The sequence below is a fragment of the Corvus cornix genome, chromosome 3 (genome assembly GCF_000738735.6).
Source record: "Corvus cornix cornix isolate S_Up_H32 chromosome 3, ASM73873v5, whole genome shotgun sequence".
NCBI classification, from domain to species: Eukaryota; Metazoa; Chordata; class Aves; order Passeriformes; family Corvidae; genus Corvus; species Corvus cornix.
In genome coordinates, this window is record NC_047056.1 from 50,062,669 (window position 1) to 50,078,385 (window position 15,717).

A 15,717-nucleotide genomic window follows, 5' to 3' on the forward strand; every position below is an offset into this window, starting at 1 on the left:
AGGGAAGTTTGCATTAGTGTGTCACAATCATGAACTTCAGGAAACTTATATAAAGGCATGAATCCCACTTCAAAAAAAATAGCATCATAGAACTTATCATATTTAGAGGAAGAAACCACAAGAATGCTGTTGAGCCCTGGTACTGTTTTACTGCACTTCTGTGTGCCTGTAAATGTTTCTAAATTGCACAATCCGCAAATGTCCTGTAGAATCTGCAGAAACAACTTAGGTGTAGAGCATCTTTGAAGTAAAGTTCACCTTCACACAAGTGACTGTACTAGTTCTCTGAACTTTTTGTCATTTTTGATACCAAGAGTCTTCCCAAGAACATAGCACACTACGTTTCCAAGCCCAGCAAGCCAACACTGCCAATCTCAAGCCCAAGCCTGCATGAATTCTGAGAGCAATAATGCTGAATTCCAGAAATGAAGATATTAAACCTATTTTATCATCTCTTATTTGATGAACTGTATTTTAGTTGATCATTGCTGTTCTGGAGAATTATCTCAATAGCCTGACACAACAGTGTTAGTAGAAAATGCTATCTATCCTAAGGGCCATTGACGGATGAAACTTGAGCATAAGAAGCTTATGAAATTGAAATTCCACATTATAAGATAACTTGAAAGTTAGAAGGACAGTTTTATATGAAAAGCACATCAGTCAAGCTGTTTAGCATGAGAACCAACCTAAAACAAGTGACTGCACAGATTAGAAAACCCATATCCGCCTCAGTCCCTGTGTGATCTTTATCTTCCACCAGTCCCTCTGAGACTGTATTTAAAAGTCAGAATGCCCAATACTGTGCATCTAGCAAATTACCATACAAATCCCTGCTTAATTCTAAAAACATGTGTGAAGAAATTACCTTGACTTAGGGCACCTCCCTCCCATGAAGAGCTGACTCAGATTGCTGATTCATGCGACTTTTTTTCCTTTTACCATACTTTTACCTGTTTTGTTTTTCTCAAACACTTTGTTCAGCCAGTCCTTGATGCACTTATGTAACACAAAGTGACTGTGTAAAAATCTGCTCAGAAACAAAATCATTCTAATTTCAATTGCCAAAAAAAGATAGGGAAAAAAAATAAAAAAGAGGAAGAATGCTTACCTAAGCCAAGCAAACTCTAAGTACTTTACACTCATTTATGGCTGTTTCCAAAAGAAACTGAGCAATTAAAGAAAAATAAAGAGGATATGCAGATCTGGTCATTAAAATTTAGAGAAAATTCCATTTAATTGCAAAATCAATGGTTTCAGTGACTTTTAAAATACCATGATTACCTACTGCACTGTAGAATGGTGTCTCAGATACATCTTGGCATACTAAAATATTCCTATTAAAATATTTCTGAAGTATTTCGAAATTAAGTTGAATTTAAGAGATACCTGTAATTCACCCGCACAAGCTTAAAATTACTGGAGAAAGAAAGACAGAAAGACAGAAAGAAAGAAAGAAAGACTCTCACTGTACTCTCTTTACAAAGGAAAAGAGTCCTTAAGACAGCTGATCAAATCCAGATACATCAAGTTTTGCAAGAAATTGAACTACATTTTCCTCTCCTTACCTTCCTCTTTAAGTAGAGGAAAATGTGATAAATATTGAAATCTCTATTTTTGTCAGACACTTCTACAGTTTTCAGGGCTCACTTGACACTTGCTTCTCAAGAAATAAATTTTTTTGCTGAAATCAAGTGGAGTTTAAGCCATGCAATCAGAAATGCTAGACTAGGCTCATTCTTAATATTTGGTGCATGCATGGTTCCATTATACATGGCTGGCACCTACTCACTAAATATGCACTGCTAATTATGTCTCAGCATTTAAGGGCCATAGTTGACTGCAGCTGGCAGAAGGAGGATTATTAGTAGGCTAATCTACATTTAGAGCGGATGATGAGTATTTTCATCTAAGATATTTTACTTAATACTCCTTCAGGTTCTCTTTGAAGCAGTGAAAGGCATGAAGCAAACATGCATCAGAAATCACCAAGACTTCAGATTATGTTATACATAGCAAAAATTAAGATATTTAAAAGGGAAGCCTTAACGATGTACAGCTATATTATACTGTAGGTCTATCCCTGTAAATCACAGTTAATTTACATGCATTATGAGAGGTTTTGTTTTGTTTCGTTTTGTTTCATACAAACACAGTTATAAGTTTGATTTTCCCAACCTTCATGAAATCACCTTATTCTTGTAACTTAGCTGGCCTTTACAACGAATCCAGGAAGACTTCATACCCTGAATATGACCAGTTAACTGTCACGTAATTTCACTGCTGCATTTTTATTTCATATTTAGTCATGCTGTGCTATTTTCATACACTATTCTTCCTAAATAACATAGTGTGCAGATATTCTTTATGGTATTACTAATATCACATTTGACCACTGAAAGCACACAGCAGAAGAGGACAAGAAGGATAAGAGAGAAGGAGTTTAGGTCACCTACAAATATTCTGTCCCACCACCCTGTTAAAGCAGTTAAAAAAAAAAAAAAGATCTGTGCAATAGCTACACCCTCCATGGCTGTTTTGGTTTTGTTCCCTACACTGTTCCTCATTTGTGTTTTTCTACTACACAGCTTCTACTCTTTAATGTTGTTCCTAATCTGAGAGAGATTTTTTCACTACTTTTAAGTTTCTGGAGAACAAATAACTCTTAAAAATAGAGAGAGTGTAGAAAGTGCAACAGGGATAAAGAAACAAGTATGAAAATCCACAGATCCCTCTAGACCTAAGACCAGCAGCATAACGCAGGTTTTGGGATTGCAGCTGGTTTATCACTGGTCAGCTCAGGCAGCACAGAGTATATGTGGAGCAGACACAAACTTCTACATCTAAGTGTCTTCAGTCCAGGCACTGGAGGTGATCAGCTCTCCTAGTTCTTTACAGGTTTATGGACTTTGCTACTAAAGCAGAATGACAAAGTATTTTTTCTGGTTTGTAACACTTCCACTAAATTCCAGCCAAACAGGATGAAAGAAGAAGTAATGTTTTCACATTTACAGTTTGCTGAAAAGCCATTGAAATAAGCAAATTATATTACATAAGCGTGCAGTTATGTAGCACTATATGCCAGACGCCTACTGCCAGAATTAAAAGGGGCCCACTTCAAGTCAAATCTCCCATTACAAGAAAAGCGTCCGTGAACTATCAAGACCCCGCCTACTGAACAGCTCAGAGTCTAAAAATTAACCAGTGTAAGAGGCACTGAAACATCAGGGATAATTCAGCTTTGTGAGCCTCACTACGCGACAGCTTCCACGACAGAACCAAAAGAGACCCTCAGGTTTCACCTGCCCTGGAATGAAGAGACATCAGAATGCTTGAAATCTCTGAGCTGAATGCAGAGAATGTAAGTCTCTGTTCATTATAGAATGCAAGAGTTTCATTCTATAATGAAACTCTATGGCCTTCCTATTTCCACCTGTGAGGACAGCTCCTCTGACTTCTCTGAATTGTTACTTCTAAGGACAGGGTTCTGCATGGGGCAGAAGGAATAAGCTGTGAGTACACGCTTCACAATCGCCCTCCTCACTGAACTGAAAGCAGCAGTCCATGAGGAAAAGCTTGCAAAGTTTCAAAGAGGTGACAGCATATGCATGCCTGTGCTGAAGAGTCTTTTGTGAGAACTGGTTACAATACTGCCAGGAGGTTTTTGTTTGTTTGTTTTTGTGTTCGGGGTTTTTTTTCCCTTTTTCTTCACCCCTCCCCAGGAGAGGAGGAAATTACAGTATCTGACAAAACTTGCTAAATGCTTATTTTTAGCATGTATTTCATATACACCAAAGCCACATCACACAATAAGCTTAAAATTGCAGGTCAGGTCAATTTCCTGCTTCTGATTTTTTTAAAGCAAAAAGTCATTAATTCAGTACTATAACCTTAGTTGTATGAAGTCTTTGAAAATATAGCAAGTAGGGGTATTTTTTATTCTACATTCATATATCTGTCAGTAAGATAAATAGGTGGGGGAAATTTTTAGTTATTATTTTTACAAACGAGGCCAAGTACATCATAGCACAGAACGTCAAGCCACCACACCTTCAACTGAGGGTGCTGTACTTTTATCGCCGTGCAGCTGGTAAACTGGGGTGAGAGGATGCAGCCCTGGGTACTCTCGCCAAATAAACTAGATCAGTGTGCGCAGCTCTTTGTTCCAGTGCATCCATCGTATATATTTATGCAACCAGTATCAAAAGCACAAACACATGGAGCGTCCTAGATATTGTGTCAGCACTAAGAAATTGTCCAGCCACACGTCTGGTGTCAAATCTCCTTTTCAAAGCTCCCGTGGCCTGGCAGCTCCTGCCTGTTTCAGCCTGCACTCATCGTACTAGTACCAATTTGCGTCCCTGCACTCTGTTAGGACACCGAGAGAAAATAGCCAGGGCACGTTTAACCCGCTGGTAGCACAGCTGATTCACAGCACGCTTGCTGACATAAGAGTTTCTTCTCCATTAGCGCGGGAGACAAAAGCGGGCTCTGGCGCACTTTTGCCTCCCCACGAACCCGCCGTGGCCACCCGGGGGATGTCACTGCAGCCGGGAGCCGCGGGGGCACCGGCGGCTCAGCCCCCGGAGGGGTCGGCGGCCGGAGCTGCTCTCGCCGCCCCGCGGTGAACCCGGGGCGGTGACGGCGAGCCCGGGTCGAGCGGGTCCCGCGGCGGCGATGATCAGCCCCGGCCGGGCAGCCCCTCTCACCTGCGTTGTAGAAGCGGTCCAACACCGCCGTCTCGCCGAAGTCCAGCTTGCCGAAGTGCAGGGTCTCCAGCGCGGCCCCCACCGCCTCGCACGCCTCCCGCAGGCTCTGCAGGGCGCCGCTCTCCGCCGCCAGCAGCGGCCCCTGGCTGGCCTCGTTGATCACGTAGGTGACCGCGGTCCGCCGGCCGCCACCCTTGGCCCGCGCGGCGCTGCTCGGGCAGGCGGCGGCGGCGGCGTCCTCAGCCCAGAGAGCGGCGGGCGGCGGCGCAGCCAAGTCGGGCGGGAGGCTGCGGGCGCCGGTCTCGGCCCCAGGCGCTCGCCTGCCAAGCACCTCCTCGCAGGGGGTCCCGCCGCCGGGCGGGCCGGGCACAGGCAGGCTGACGATCCCCTCGCTGCTGTCGCTCATCCCGGTGGCGAAGGAGCAGCCCCGGGCTCTGTTGCGCTGGCCGGGGTTAGGCGGATGCCATAGTGCGCCGCCCGCCCCGGAGCGGTCCCGCTGAGCTGCTGGAGGGGAGAGGCGGCCGGGCTGAAGCGAGGAACTCCCACTCGGGCTCTAGCGAAAGCTGACGGAGACAGGGAGGCGAGCACAGCCTCCCTCCGTGCCTGCCGCCGGCACCATGACGCGCCGATCCCTTCTCCCCCGCACCTGCAGGGACTACCCGGCGCGCCGACCCCCGGCAGCCCGGCCTCCTTCTCCTGCCACCCCCGACAACCCGCTCTTCCTTCGGCCGCTTCGCTCCTTGGGCGAAATTCCTCGGCCGCGCGGAGGAACCACTTGTGGGATCGCTCTCCGGAACCCCAGCTCCAGCCGAACGACAGCTGCGGAGCCACTGGCAGCGCGGGCTGGGCCGGCCCCAGCACCGGGCGCCTCCTCCGGCCCCGCCTCCGGGCAGAAAGAACCTTTTCCGCCCCCCTGCTCGGCGTTCCGGCCGTGTCCCGAGTGGGAGCTCTCGAGGAAGAGGAGTCACGTCGTGTCCTCACGGGCTTGTCAGCCTGGAAGGGTACCACTCCCCTTGGGAAGTCGCGGCCGCGGTGCCCCGGGAGGGGACGGCGGTACCGGCTGTTGGAGAGGACCGAGGGCGGCCCTTCCCTGCCGTCTCCTGCGGGGCTTTGCTTTGTAATGTCCTCCCCCCTAACACGAGCCCACGGTCGCGTTTCAAATCTGTGGGGTCAGGCTGTGCCTCTCCGCCGCTGAAACGACGGGGGCCCTGCCTCGCCCCGGAGCCTTCAGAGGTACTTGGGGCTCCCCTGAAGGAGCCTGTGTTTGCAAAAAGCCAAGTCCTGTGCTCTGAACCTAATCCTGCTAAAGGGACTTTTATCATTTACTGCTTTTCTTGTTTGTTTTTAATGTCACAGGTATTCTAACTAGCGTGTCAGGAGTAAATGCTTTGAGTGTTAGCAGTGAGTTGAGAGCAGTGTCAGGACTGAGTAATCATTTGCCTTCTACTATTATCCGCCGCCTAAACCTGCCTCGCTCTGTGTTCCCGAGCAGCTTCAAGTTCACTGAAGGGTTTATGGCTGCTTTAAACAGGATCAGCCTCATGCTTCGCAAGTGCTGCACTCGAAAACTGGAAAACTACCCCGTATGTTGATTAAATATTACGGTTTCTTGCATTCACCTACAATTTACTTGTCAAGAATAGTTGAAATCTTGATAATTACCAAAAATATTACTTCACAGAGAAGGAAACTAGTGGGATATAGCCAAAAGCTATGCTAACTTTTTATGGTATAGTACCCAGCAGAGGAAGAGATCCTTTTTGGCATTTGAAATAATACATCATATGAAGACAAGTTGCCCCAAAATTTCAGATTATTTGCAGCCCAAGAATGACTCTGTGGGGAATTCAAAATGGATTTGAAAAGAAAATCATGTTGAGACTACTGCAGTCTGGTTTTGGATATAAATACTGTGAAAGTTCATGATTTATCAAATGTTCGGGGTTTTTTTGGAGGGGGGCTTCTATTAAACAGGTAGAAGAGAGAAGGAAAAATAGCACTTACTAGCTTTGTTTATATATCAATAGGTCCCATCCTTTTAAAACTGATGTTAAGACTAATCCACTTGTTGGCACAAAGCCTCCTCCTGTATCATTGTTTTCCATTACTTCTGTAGACAGAGGATCAATTCCAGAATAATTAGAAAAATTAGTCACTGCAGTAGCTTCAGTAGCTCTGTTTGCTTTTGCATTGAGCAGTCCCCTTTTCCAACAAGATATGCCTGGCATTTGCTTCTGCTGATAAGAAATCAGTAAATGGGGTGGGAAGATGACAAGCAAACTAAAGACTAATTTGCAGGGAAAAGTTAATATTTGCTCATCTGCCAGATACAGTAGGTTATTGTTTCTTGCTATAGTCTGAATGGCAAAGTGTTTTTCTAAATTACGGTGTTTTCCACAAAAATGCAGAATTGGTGTTAATCCATTCAGCATTGCAGTTACATCACCTTATAGGAAGCAAGAACAATATGTCTCTGTTGTTCTCGAGAACAGCCCATGTTTGTCAAGTGCAGAAGGAAGTCACGGACTGAAAGGAGACGGAAGAAGCATGCTATTCCACTTAGCATTACTGACTTGTGAGGTTTGCTTCATTGTTAGCACCATGTCTATTCCAAATACAAGGTAGTTTTTCTACTGATTTGGCCGTGAGTGAGGTTGAGCGCTAAACTGGGAAAAAAATCAAAATACTGTTGAGTAACAAATACAAATTGCTGATGCTTTTATAAAGTGAAAATATATCTTTTACTCTGTTAGCTCTCTGAAGCAAACAATCAGGCATTTAGGAGCTCTTGTGTTTTCATGTTTGATTAGGAGATAATTCCAAGGATTTTTTAAAAACTGAAACAACACCCCATTTGTTATCAGAAGTACTCTTACCTTGTTCACTTGTTTCTCAAGGGCTTTGAAATTAACATCTTTAACACCAGATGGTTTGTATATAATCACGGTTCAGTACCATCCTGTTCCAGCTCTGTTTTTTTCAGAGACAAAACAGACTAAAACTTGGAACAAGCAGTTGGCTGTAGACTTGTTGAAATAATGACCCTCTCTTTTTTATTTATTTCTACAGCTATAAATCATTTGCCTCTGGTTTTAACCATAATTATAATTTTAACATCCAAGAGTTTGCCAACTTCGTTAGTTGCAAATATAAATGCAACTTTTGATGAGTTACAAACAGCATGTGACAAATGCCACAGGCTTGATTTAGCTGGTCCAACCAAAAAACACAACTCAATGTATCCTGATTTATAGAGATTAAATTTAAAACATAACTCTGTCCAATTTATATTTTTCATGTATTGTGGCCATCCATGTCCAGTAGAGGGAGAAAAATTATTTTAGACTAATACGCATTTTGAATTTTGTTTATAGTAATGTGGAGGGAATTCATAGAATAAGCTGAAATCTATCTCCACAAATGCTGGGTTTAAAATGGATGTGAAATTTCGCTCATCATTTAAGGCCCTCTTATTTAACTACAGGATAATATATAGGAGTGAGAGATTGGAGATTCACTGTAAATTCTTCACTGATAAACAGGAAAAAGAGGTCTTCAAGAGTCCAGCATGCTTCAATTATGAGTGTTTAAAAAAACTCAAAAGAATTTAAAGAAACTTGGAGATACAAAAATTTGAATGAGATATTAAAAGTTCATAGTGCGATTTTTGTAACCTTTAGGCCAGAACTGTCACAAGCAGTAGAAATAGTTAAACTGAAATAAAAACCGTTGTTTCTAAAAGCTATCCTTAAAAGTTAGACTAAGTGTATCACTCTATCACTATGAGAAGTAGCTTTAAGTTCAATAGGGAGAAGGCAGTATTTTGAGGCAGCCAGCTGCCAATCTTTGAGAAAAGATACATTTATGAACACACTGAACATTTAAAACAATATTTAAGTAGAAGGAGGGAGGTAAATAGAGACTGGTGGCCATTGTGTAGGGATGCAGCTGATCATGGAACAGTAATAACATGGGGAATCTGCTTACCAAATTACAGCAAAACCAGACTGAACAATGTGGGTACATCATCAGGGATGGGTATTTTACCAGTCAGGACCATTGTTGTAGCCCTTTTCTTGTGAGCATGGTAAAGATTTTGTGTTGTTCTTGCTTCATACTCTCTTCCCCCATAATTCTTACATTTTTTTCTAAATCTCCATGTCTAAATTTTCCTTTGCTCCAGTGTCTTTCTCTTTCTCTCCTCTTGCTTCTTTTGTTCTTTTAGACCTCCAGAAAAGCCTCCATGCTAACAACCTCTTCCTTCCAAATGCCATAACCCTCAGTTTCTCCATATGAGGGGGGCCTTTTCCCTTTGCATTCATTCCTGCAACCCCCTTGGTTACTTTTATTTGTTTATTTTCAATGTTGCCAGTTTTTCAATCTTATATGAACCCTGAGATTCTAAATGCTTTTTCTAAAGCTGCAACACATTCAGCTTTATGATGATATGGGGATTTCAGCTGGAAACATCTTTATGTTTCTTTAAGTTAATAAGCATTCACTTGTAGAAGAAAATCTTGATGGCATGGAGCCTAGTGAATGGTTTAATAGTTAAAAGACAGACAAAAATTAACTGCAGTCCTTGAATGTTTTCAGTGTTTTAAGCTACCTGCCCTTGCACATGAGGAAATAGCTCACATTCTACTTTCTCTGGTAGAAAAGATCTTTTTATAAGTTGTTCAAACACTTGGACTTGAGCCTTTCTGATTACTGTTTCTGCTGACCAGCAAGGGTTTTGGAAGGATTTATGCATACAGCAGCGATGGTTGCCAGCTCAACTCACACCTAAGCTAGCTGTCAGCTAGCAAGCTGAGGAAATGGGGGACATGTGTTTCTAATAGAGCAGAGGCCTTGGGACTGAAAGGGTGGAGATACTGCAGTAAGCATCTCAACCACTCATTCTAATGCTAACGAGGGGTATGGCTTCGAGCTGAGCGTAGAGAAGTCACAGCTGCATAAAGATAGCCTAAAACTACATACTAAGCAACTTTCCCTTTTTTTATTGAAATTAGGTTGTGTTAGGAAAACAGCAATATCAGTGTAGTTAGGGATTTTTTTCCTTCAACTGAAGGCTCTTGTTTTTTGCATGGAACGTGGCTGCCATCTACTGATTCATGTTGGATCCGTCTGTTCGGAAGAATCCGTTTGGATTCTTCTGCACTGGTGATGCCACACCTCGAGTCCTGTGCCCAGTTGTGGGCCCCTCAATTCAGGACAGACATTGAGGTGCTGGAGCAAGTCCAGAGAAAGACAACAAAGGTGGTGAAGGGTCTGGAGCACAAGTCTGAAGAGGAGTGGCTGAAGGAGCTGGGCGTGTTCAGCCTGGAGATGAGGAGGCTCAAGGGAGACCTTATCGATCTCCACAACGCCTTGGAAGGAGGGTGTAGGCAGGTATTAAAAAAAACAATTGCCCTAGAGTATATTACCGTGTCCCGCAGCCGTAAGGAGGAGGAGAGAAGATCCAGCAGGCAGGAATTGTGCAGCAAGATTGATTTATTTAATTATTTTACAAACTCTTTCATAGACTTTTTTCATCATAGTCCAATTGGACAAAGGATCAGCCACCCCTTGCGAGTGACTGGCTAAAATCCTAAAACATCCATTGTCAAAATATTTTTCTACTATACTATAAACAAGACTTTTCAAGGCCGCAGGTGTTTCATTGTTTACATAACTCTGCTACTTCTGTGAGAGAGAAAAGTCTCTAGCGGGCTTAGAAAATAGCAAGAAAATCCTTGCTAGCAGCATTTTTGTATCCACAGGCAGGTGGGGGTCGGCCTCTTCTCCCAGGCAGCTATTGACAGAATGAGAGGAAATGGCCTCAGGCTGAGCCAGGGGAGGTTTAGGTTGGACATTAGGAGGAATTTCTTCACAGAAAGGGTGATTAGACATTGGAATGGGCTGCCTGAGGAGGTGGTGGCATCACTGTCCCAGGAGGTGGTGGCATCACTGTCCCTGGAGGTTAAGGAAAGACTGGACGTGGCACTGAGTGCCATGGTTTAGTTGACATGATGGTGTTCAGTCAGAGGTTGGACTCGGTGATCTCCGAGGTCTTTTCCAACTTAATCAATTCTGTGATTCTGTGATTTGGTGTTAGCTGGAAGGAGCTGGCTGGTAGACCATCTGGTTTCAATAGCTGCATATAAAATGCTGGTATGGTTGGTGGTCCTTCATGTTTCTTGAATTTATTCAGCTGCCCAGAAGCTGAGAAGGAAATAGAGTCATGTTTAGCAACTTCATTTGTTGGGCCCTTCTCTCTTTGCCTGTAAAATAGCTTTTGTTTCTTTTGTTGTTATTCTACCTCAAAACCATCCTACTCAAATACTTTCACTGCCTGTATTATTTTGCTTTCTACTTCCATGGATCTTTAAAACCTGAGCTCTCAAGTTTGTCTGTGAAAAAAATATTTGGGAACTAGTCCTTCTCTCAGGACTTCCTTGTAACCTTTTATCCAATTCGTGATCTTTATGTCTATGAAAATTCTTTTAATCGTGTCTTTACAAAACAGCTGGGCAGCTGATAAGAACTGGTTCCTGTTTGCATAACCTCTTTGCAGAATTTCACTTGTTAAGAAAGATCAACCAGCTTGGAAAAAAATGCACTTGATGAAACCTTTCCAATTCAGTGATAAATTGTCCATAGAGTAACTGGACTTTACACCATCAAGCACCTGACTCCCTAACACCTCTCAAATGGCAGTGTCCAAACTTACTTACTGTACTACTGTGGTGGACTTTCAAGCATTGTTACTGACATCCCAGTCACAAAGGGCAGTTACTTTAAAAACACTTGCTCAGAAAACTGTCTTGTAACTTGCATTTTGAAGAGATAAATTGATGTTAAAAGATTCCACAGAAGCTAACAGTGGTTGAATTTGGCCTGGAGCAGCCAATTCTGTGAGGTATTCCTTTGCCCCGGGGTTAAAAAATCTGATCTTGTTTGATGTCAATAAATGAAGCCCATAAATTTCCAGTTATGAGGCTTTAGGAACTGCTGTGATAATCCAGAGAATACATTAAACTGAGATTCACTTGCATTGAATTTGAACTGATTTTATTCTAAAATCCTGGAGGCTATCTGATAAACACATTTGTTTTCATTTTTATTACAAGATCGAAGAATGAGTAGAACTGCCTAATTCTGCATCTGAGTGCCAGGTTAAGCAAATGGACATTTTTGTGGCTTTACAATGGATTTTGCAGTCAAGGTTTAGTTTTAAATATACAGCCAGGTAGCAGGAATACGTAACCATGGTCCAAGTCCCATGAGGTAACTGGAATTAAACAATCTAACTTGCCTTTGCTGTAACTTCTGAAAGTGTAAAATGATACTTTTGCATTTTTATCTTTTAATATATAGATGGGTCATTGTGACTAATTAGGGTGATCTGTGTCCAACTGGAATAATCTCAGTGTCTGTATTTTAAGGGACGTAGACATAGACAGATGTAGGATATAATATGGCAAAAGCTGCAGCTGCTGCTCTGCTATTAATTTTCTAAGACTGAACACCCCCTCCCCACCTCCTCCTTTCAAACGCAAAATTCTCACTGACTTAAACAGAAGTTCTCACAGGTGTAAGAAGTTTATTCATAAAAGGACTTCCATAAAGCACAACTCCATAATGAGAAGAATGATAAAATATGCTGATCTAATCAAGAAATTAGGAGAATGAAAAGCTTAGAAGGTATTTTTAAAAGGAAAAATGAGAGCTAACATACAGACTTATGATTGAAACATCTCATGTATTCAAGCTGATGCACACACACCGAGCTGATCTATGTCCTACGTGGCGCATAAAAGAGCAGATTGTCTCCGAAATTTGGAAGTGATTCCTTCTGCGCAAGGAGGCGATTTTGCGGGCTCGTGTATCCCGAGCCGCCGCTCTGGCAGCGCCCTGGGCCGCCCCCTGCCATCGCCAAAGATGGCGGTGGTGGCGCCGCGGCTCCGGCACCGCCCGGCGGGCGGGCGCTTCCGCCGGGGCCGGGGGCGCGGCGGCACCTCCGCGGCTCCTCCGCGTTTCGGCGGAGGCCCGGGCGGGGGCCATGGGCACGACGGCGGGCGCGGGGGCCCTGCGGCTGCCCGGGCTGCATGGGTACGCCGTGGAGTTCTCGCCATACTGCCCGGGGCGCGTGGCCTGCGCCGCCGCGCAGTACTACGGCATGGCAGGTGCGGGGGGCGGCGCGGCGGGGGTGACCGGGAACGTGGCTCCTCACGGGAGGAGGAGGAAGAGGCTGGAGACGTGGGTGTGCGGAAGGACAGACGGTGTCTGCCAAAGCATTTGGGGACGACTTTCCTTTCCGCTGCGGTTGTTTTGCTGTGGGACAGCGCCTGTGCCCCGCGGCCGGGCCGGGGCTGGCGCGGGAGCTGCACAGCCCTGCACAGCCCGCCGGGATCTGCCTCTCGCCGAGTACCAACCCGCTGCTGCCGTGGCGCTTCTCACGACGCCCTCGCGGAGGAGCGCTCGTTTGATAGGGTCAAGAATAAATACGGTAGTAAAGACATGCACAGAGTGAATAAAATGTCTGAAAATAACTTTCTCCGGTGACAGGACCCGAGGGAATGGCCTGAAGTTGTGTCAGGGGAGGTTTAGGTTGGATATTAGGGAAGGGTTCTTCCCCCAGAGGGTGGTTGGGCACTGGAACAGGCTCCCCAGGGAAGTGGTCACAGCACCAAACCTGACAGAGTCCAAGAAGTGTTTGGACGATGCTCTCGGACACGGGGTGTGACTCTTGGGGATGGTGCTGTGCAGGCCCGGGAGTTGGACTCGACCCTGATGGATCCTTCCCAGCTCAGCGGATTCTGTGATTCTGTGGCTTCAGCTGTTTTTGTCTCAGTCCCTGAGTGTCCAGGCAGGCCCTGGTGACCCTGTGGTCTCTTGAAAGAGCCAAGCTGAGTGTTTCTCAGTACTGGCACCTTTTTCATTTCCAGTGGGAATATTGCTCTCCAGAACAATTTTTAAAAAAACGTCTAAGTGTAGAATTACTTCAACAATATCTCAGTCAGATGAGAAAGCAGAATCCATGTGTGTTTTATCAGAACTGAATTATTTGTTTAGTTTCTGGTGAGCTGTGTTTGTATTACTATATTCAGGAAGGGGCGGGGGGGAGAGGAAGTATTCTGTCTGCTGTGTTATCAAAAAGACAAAAGGGAATCCTGTATTGGTATGTCTGTCATGTGAGGCCCATGGGGAAAATGCACTTTTATGCTTTGTAAGCAAGTCTTTTTCAACCTTACCTACAGATATACTAGAGAAAAAAAAAACAAACCAAAAAAAAAAAACCGAAAAAAAAAAAAAAACCCCAAATCAAACCAGAACCATCTGATGTAAATGAATTACTGTTTTAGAGAATATGAGACCACAAGATGTTTAATTATGCAAGTAATTGTTTGGCCTCTTAAAGTTCAGGTACCCTTTGTGTTTGCACACTGAAGCTACTAGAGAACCACCCCAGATTCCTTTGGCATCGGGGAACTAGTTGTGATGTTTTGTTTCATTTTGCTGGTTTAGGTTGTGGAACTCTGGCGATGCTGGAACAAAACGAAGCTGGGATTGTTCTGCTCAGGAGGTAATATAGGTTTGTATTTATTTTTGTAAGAGAAAAATTTACTGTGTACTTGTGAGTACAAGGCACAACTAATATTTTGGGTTATTGTTAGGGATATAAAGTATTTTTTCTATGCTGAAGTAGCTACTGATACAGGTCTTTGTATTTACATATAAATTAATGTATTTGTATTTACATACAATACAAAAGATATGTTTACATTGCATTGATTTTGTTATGGTAAGTCATCTGGCTTGCAACATTTCCATAGTGTAAACCATTTTATAGAAAGCTGACAATGTGAATTAAGAGCAGCTTCTCTGCTCTAGCTTGAAATTATAAGTTCTAGCTTTTTAGGAACAGTGACACCTAGATTTATGCCCTTATGATTGACTTATACTGAAAATAGTGCAGGAAGCTACATCAAGCTGTGGAGGTCCTTCCTAGGAGATACAGTTTTCTAACGGCTTGAGTGGAGTTTGATTTTGTTGTGGATGGAAGGAGGAGAAAGGTTAGAAAGGTGGGGGATTAATACTTGACTGTTATTAACTTAAAATGTTTTAAGGAAAGTCTTGAAACAATGATTGTTTAGATTAAGGCGGCGGACATAGAAATGGTTATAAAATAATTAATCATATTCAGAGAAGCTGGTTTTCATTCACTGTTATAAAACAAGACTCTTTGAAGATGTTCTGTTACTTTTGCTAAGTACTCTGGTTTAGTACTGTTCGTTTCTGTTTCCAGTGACTCCACTGACTTTGTGGTAGAAAGTCCTCTTAAGTTCCTGACCCACAGACTGTTGTTTTCTCTGTCAAAGTGTTCTGTGCGTGGCTTTCCCTTCAGTACTTTCCTATCATTACTGCAGAGTGCCATGAAATTTGACCTCAGCTTAGCTGAACCTTCAGTGAAAAGGGGGTAAATAAATTCATATTTGCCATCAGATAATACTACAGTCATTGATAGTTGTGGCAGAGTAACTAATATATGGCATCAAATCCCATATGGTGAATTGTTGGTGTGTTGAGAGCCTCTTCAAGGGAGCGTAGAGATCTTCAGTAAATTCATGGCTGTGTTTCTGTTGGGTTTTCATTGTGACTGAGATTTGTAATGGTGTTGTGAATTGGATAGGGCTCTCCCAACACAGTTTTCTTTCTTTCTTTACCACAGTTGTTAGAAACAAAGTGTTCTTACATCCTGGAGAAACCATAGGTCAGACTGAGGCATGTTGTACCTCTGTTTGCGTGGCAAGTTTTAGACTGAACTCAGAGTTCCTTCTCTGTGTGTGGAAGGTCCTTAGCTCATTTATGCTTTAACTTAATCTCTTTTGGCATACGGTTGTAGAAATTGATGTTCAAACAAGTAAGTTAATTGTGAAGAGATTCATTTGAAGCTCAAATATATAAAAATGCTGTTTAGAATGGTAAAAATGGTGATTTAAAGAAATACTTTGTTGCATGTAAC

The 15,717-nt window shown here is 43.5% G+C and overlaps 2 protein-coding genes across 2 annotated transcripts in view; one reads left to right on the forward strand and one right to left on the reverse strand.

Annotated features, from left to right (window-relative positions):
* The window catches only part of MAP3K5 (mitogen-activated protein kinase kinase kinase 5), a 100,366-nt gene extending 94,848 nt beyond the window's left edge, over positions 1 to 5,518 (reverse strand). The window contains exon 1 of the mRNA XM_039567934.1: positions 4,710 to 5,518. Within this exon, the coding sequence (XP_039423868.1) occupies positions 4,710 to 5,115 (406 nt within the window). The 5' untranslated portion in view covers positions 5,116 to 5,518. The remainder of the gene's footprint in view (positions 1 to 4,709) is intronic.
* Positions 5,519 to 12,699: 7,181 nt separating this feature from the next.
* Positions 12,700 to 15,717, forward strand: part of PEX7 (peroxisomal biogenesis factor 7) — a 43,555-nt gene continuing 40,537 nt past the window's right edge. The window contains exons 1-2 of the mRNA XM_039567938.1: positions 12,700 to 12,877; positions 14,220 to 14,277. Coding sequence (XP_039423872.1) covers positions 12,754 to 12,877; positions 14,220 to 14,277 — 182 coding nt within the window. The 5' untranslated portion in view covers positions 12,700 to 12,753. The remainder of the gene's footprint in view (positions 12,878 to 14,219; positions 14,278 to 15,717) is intronic.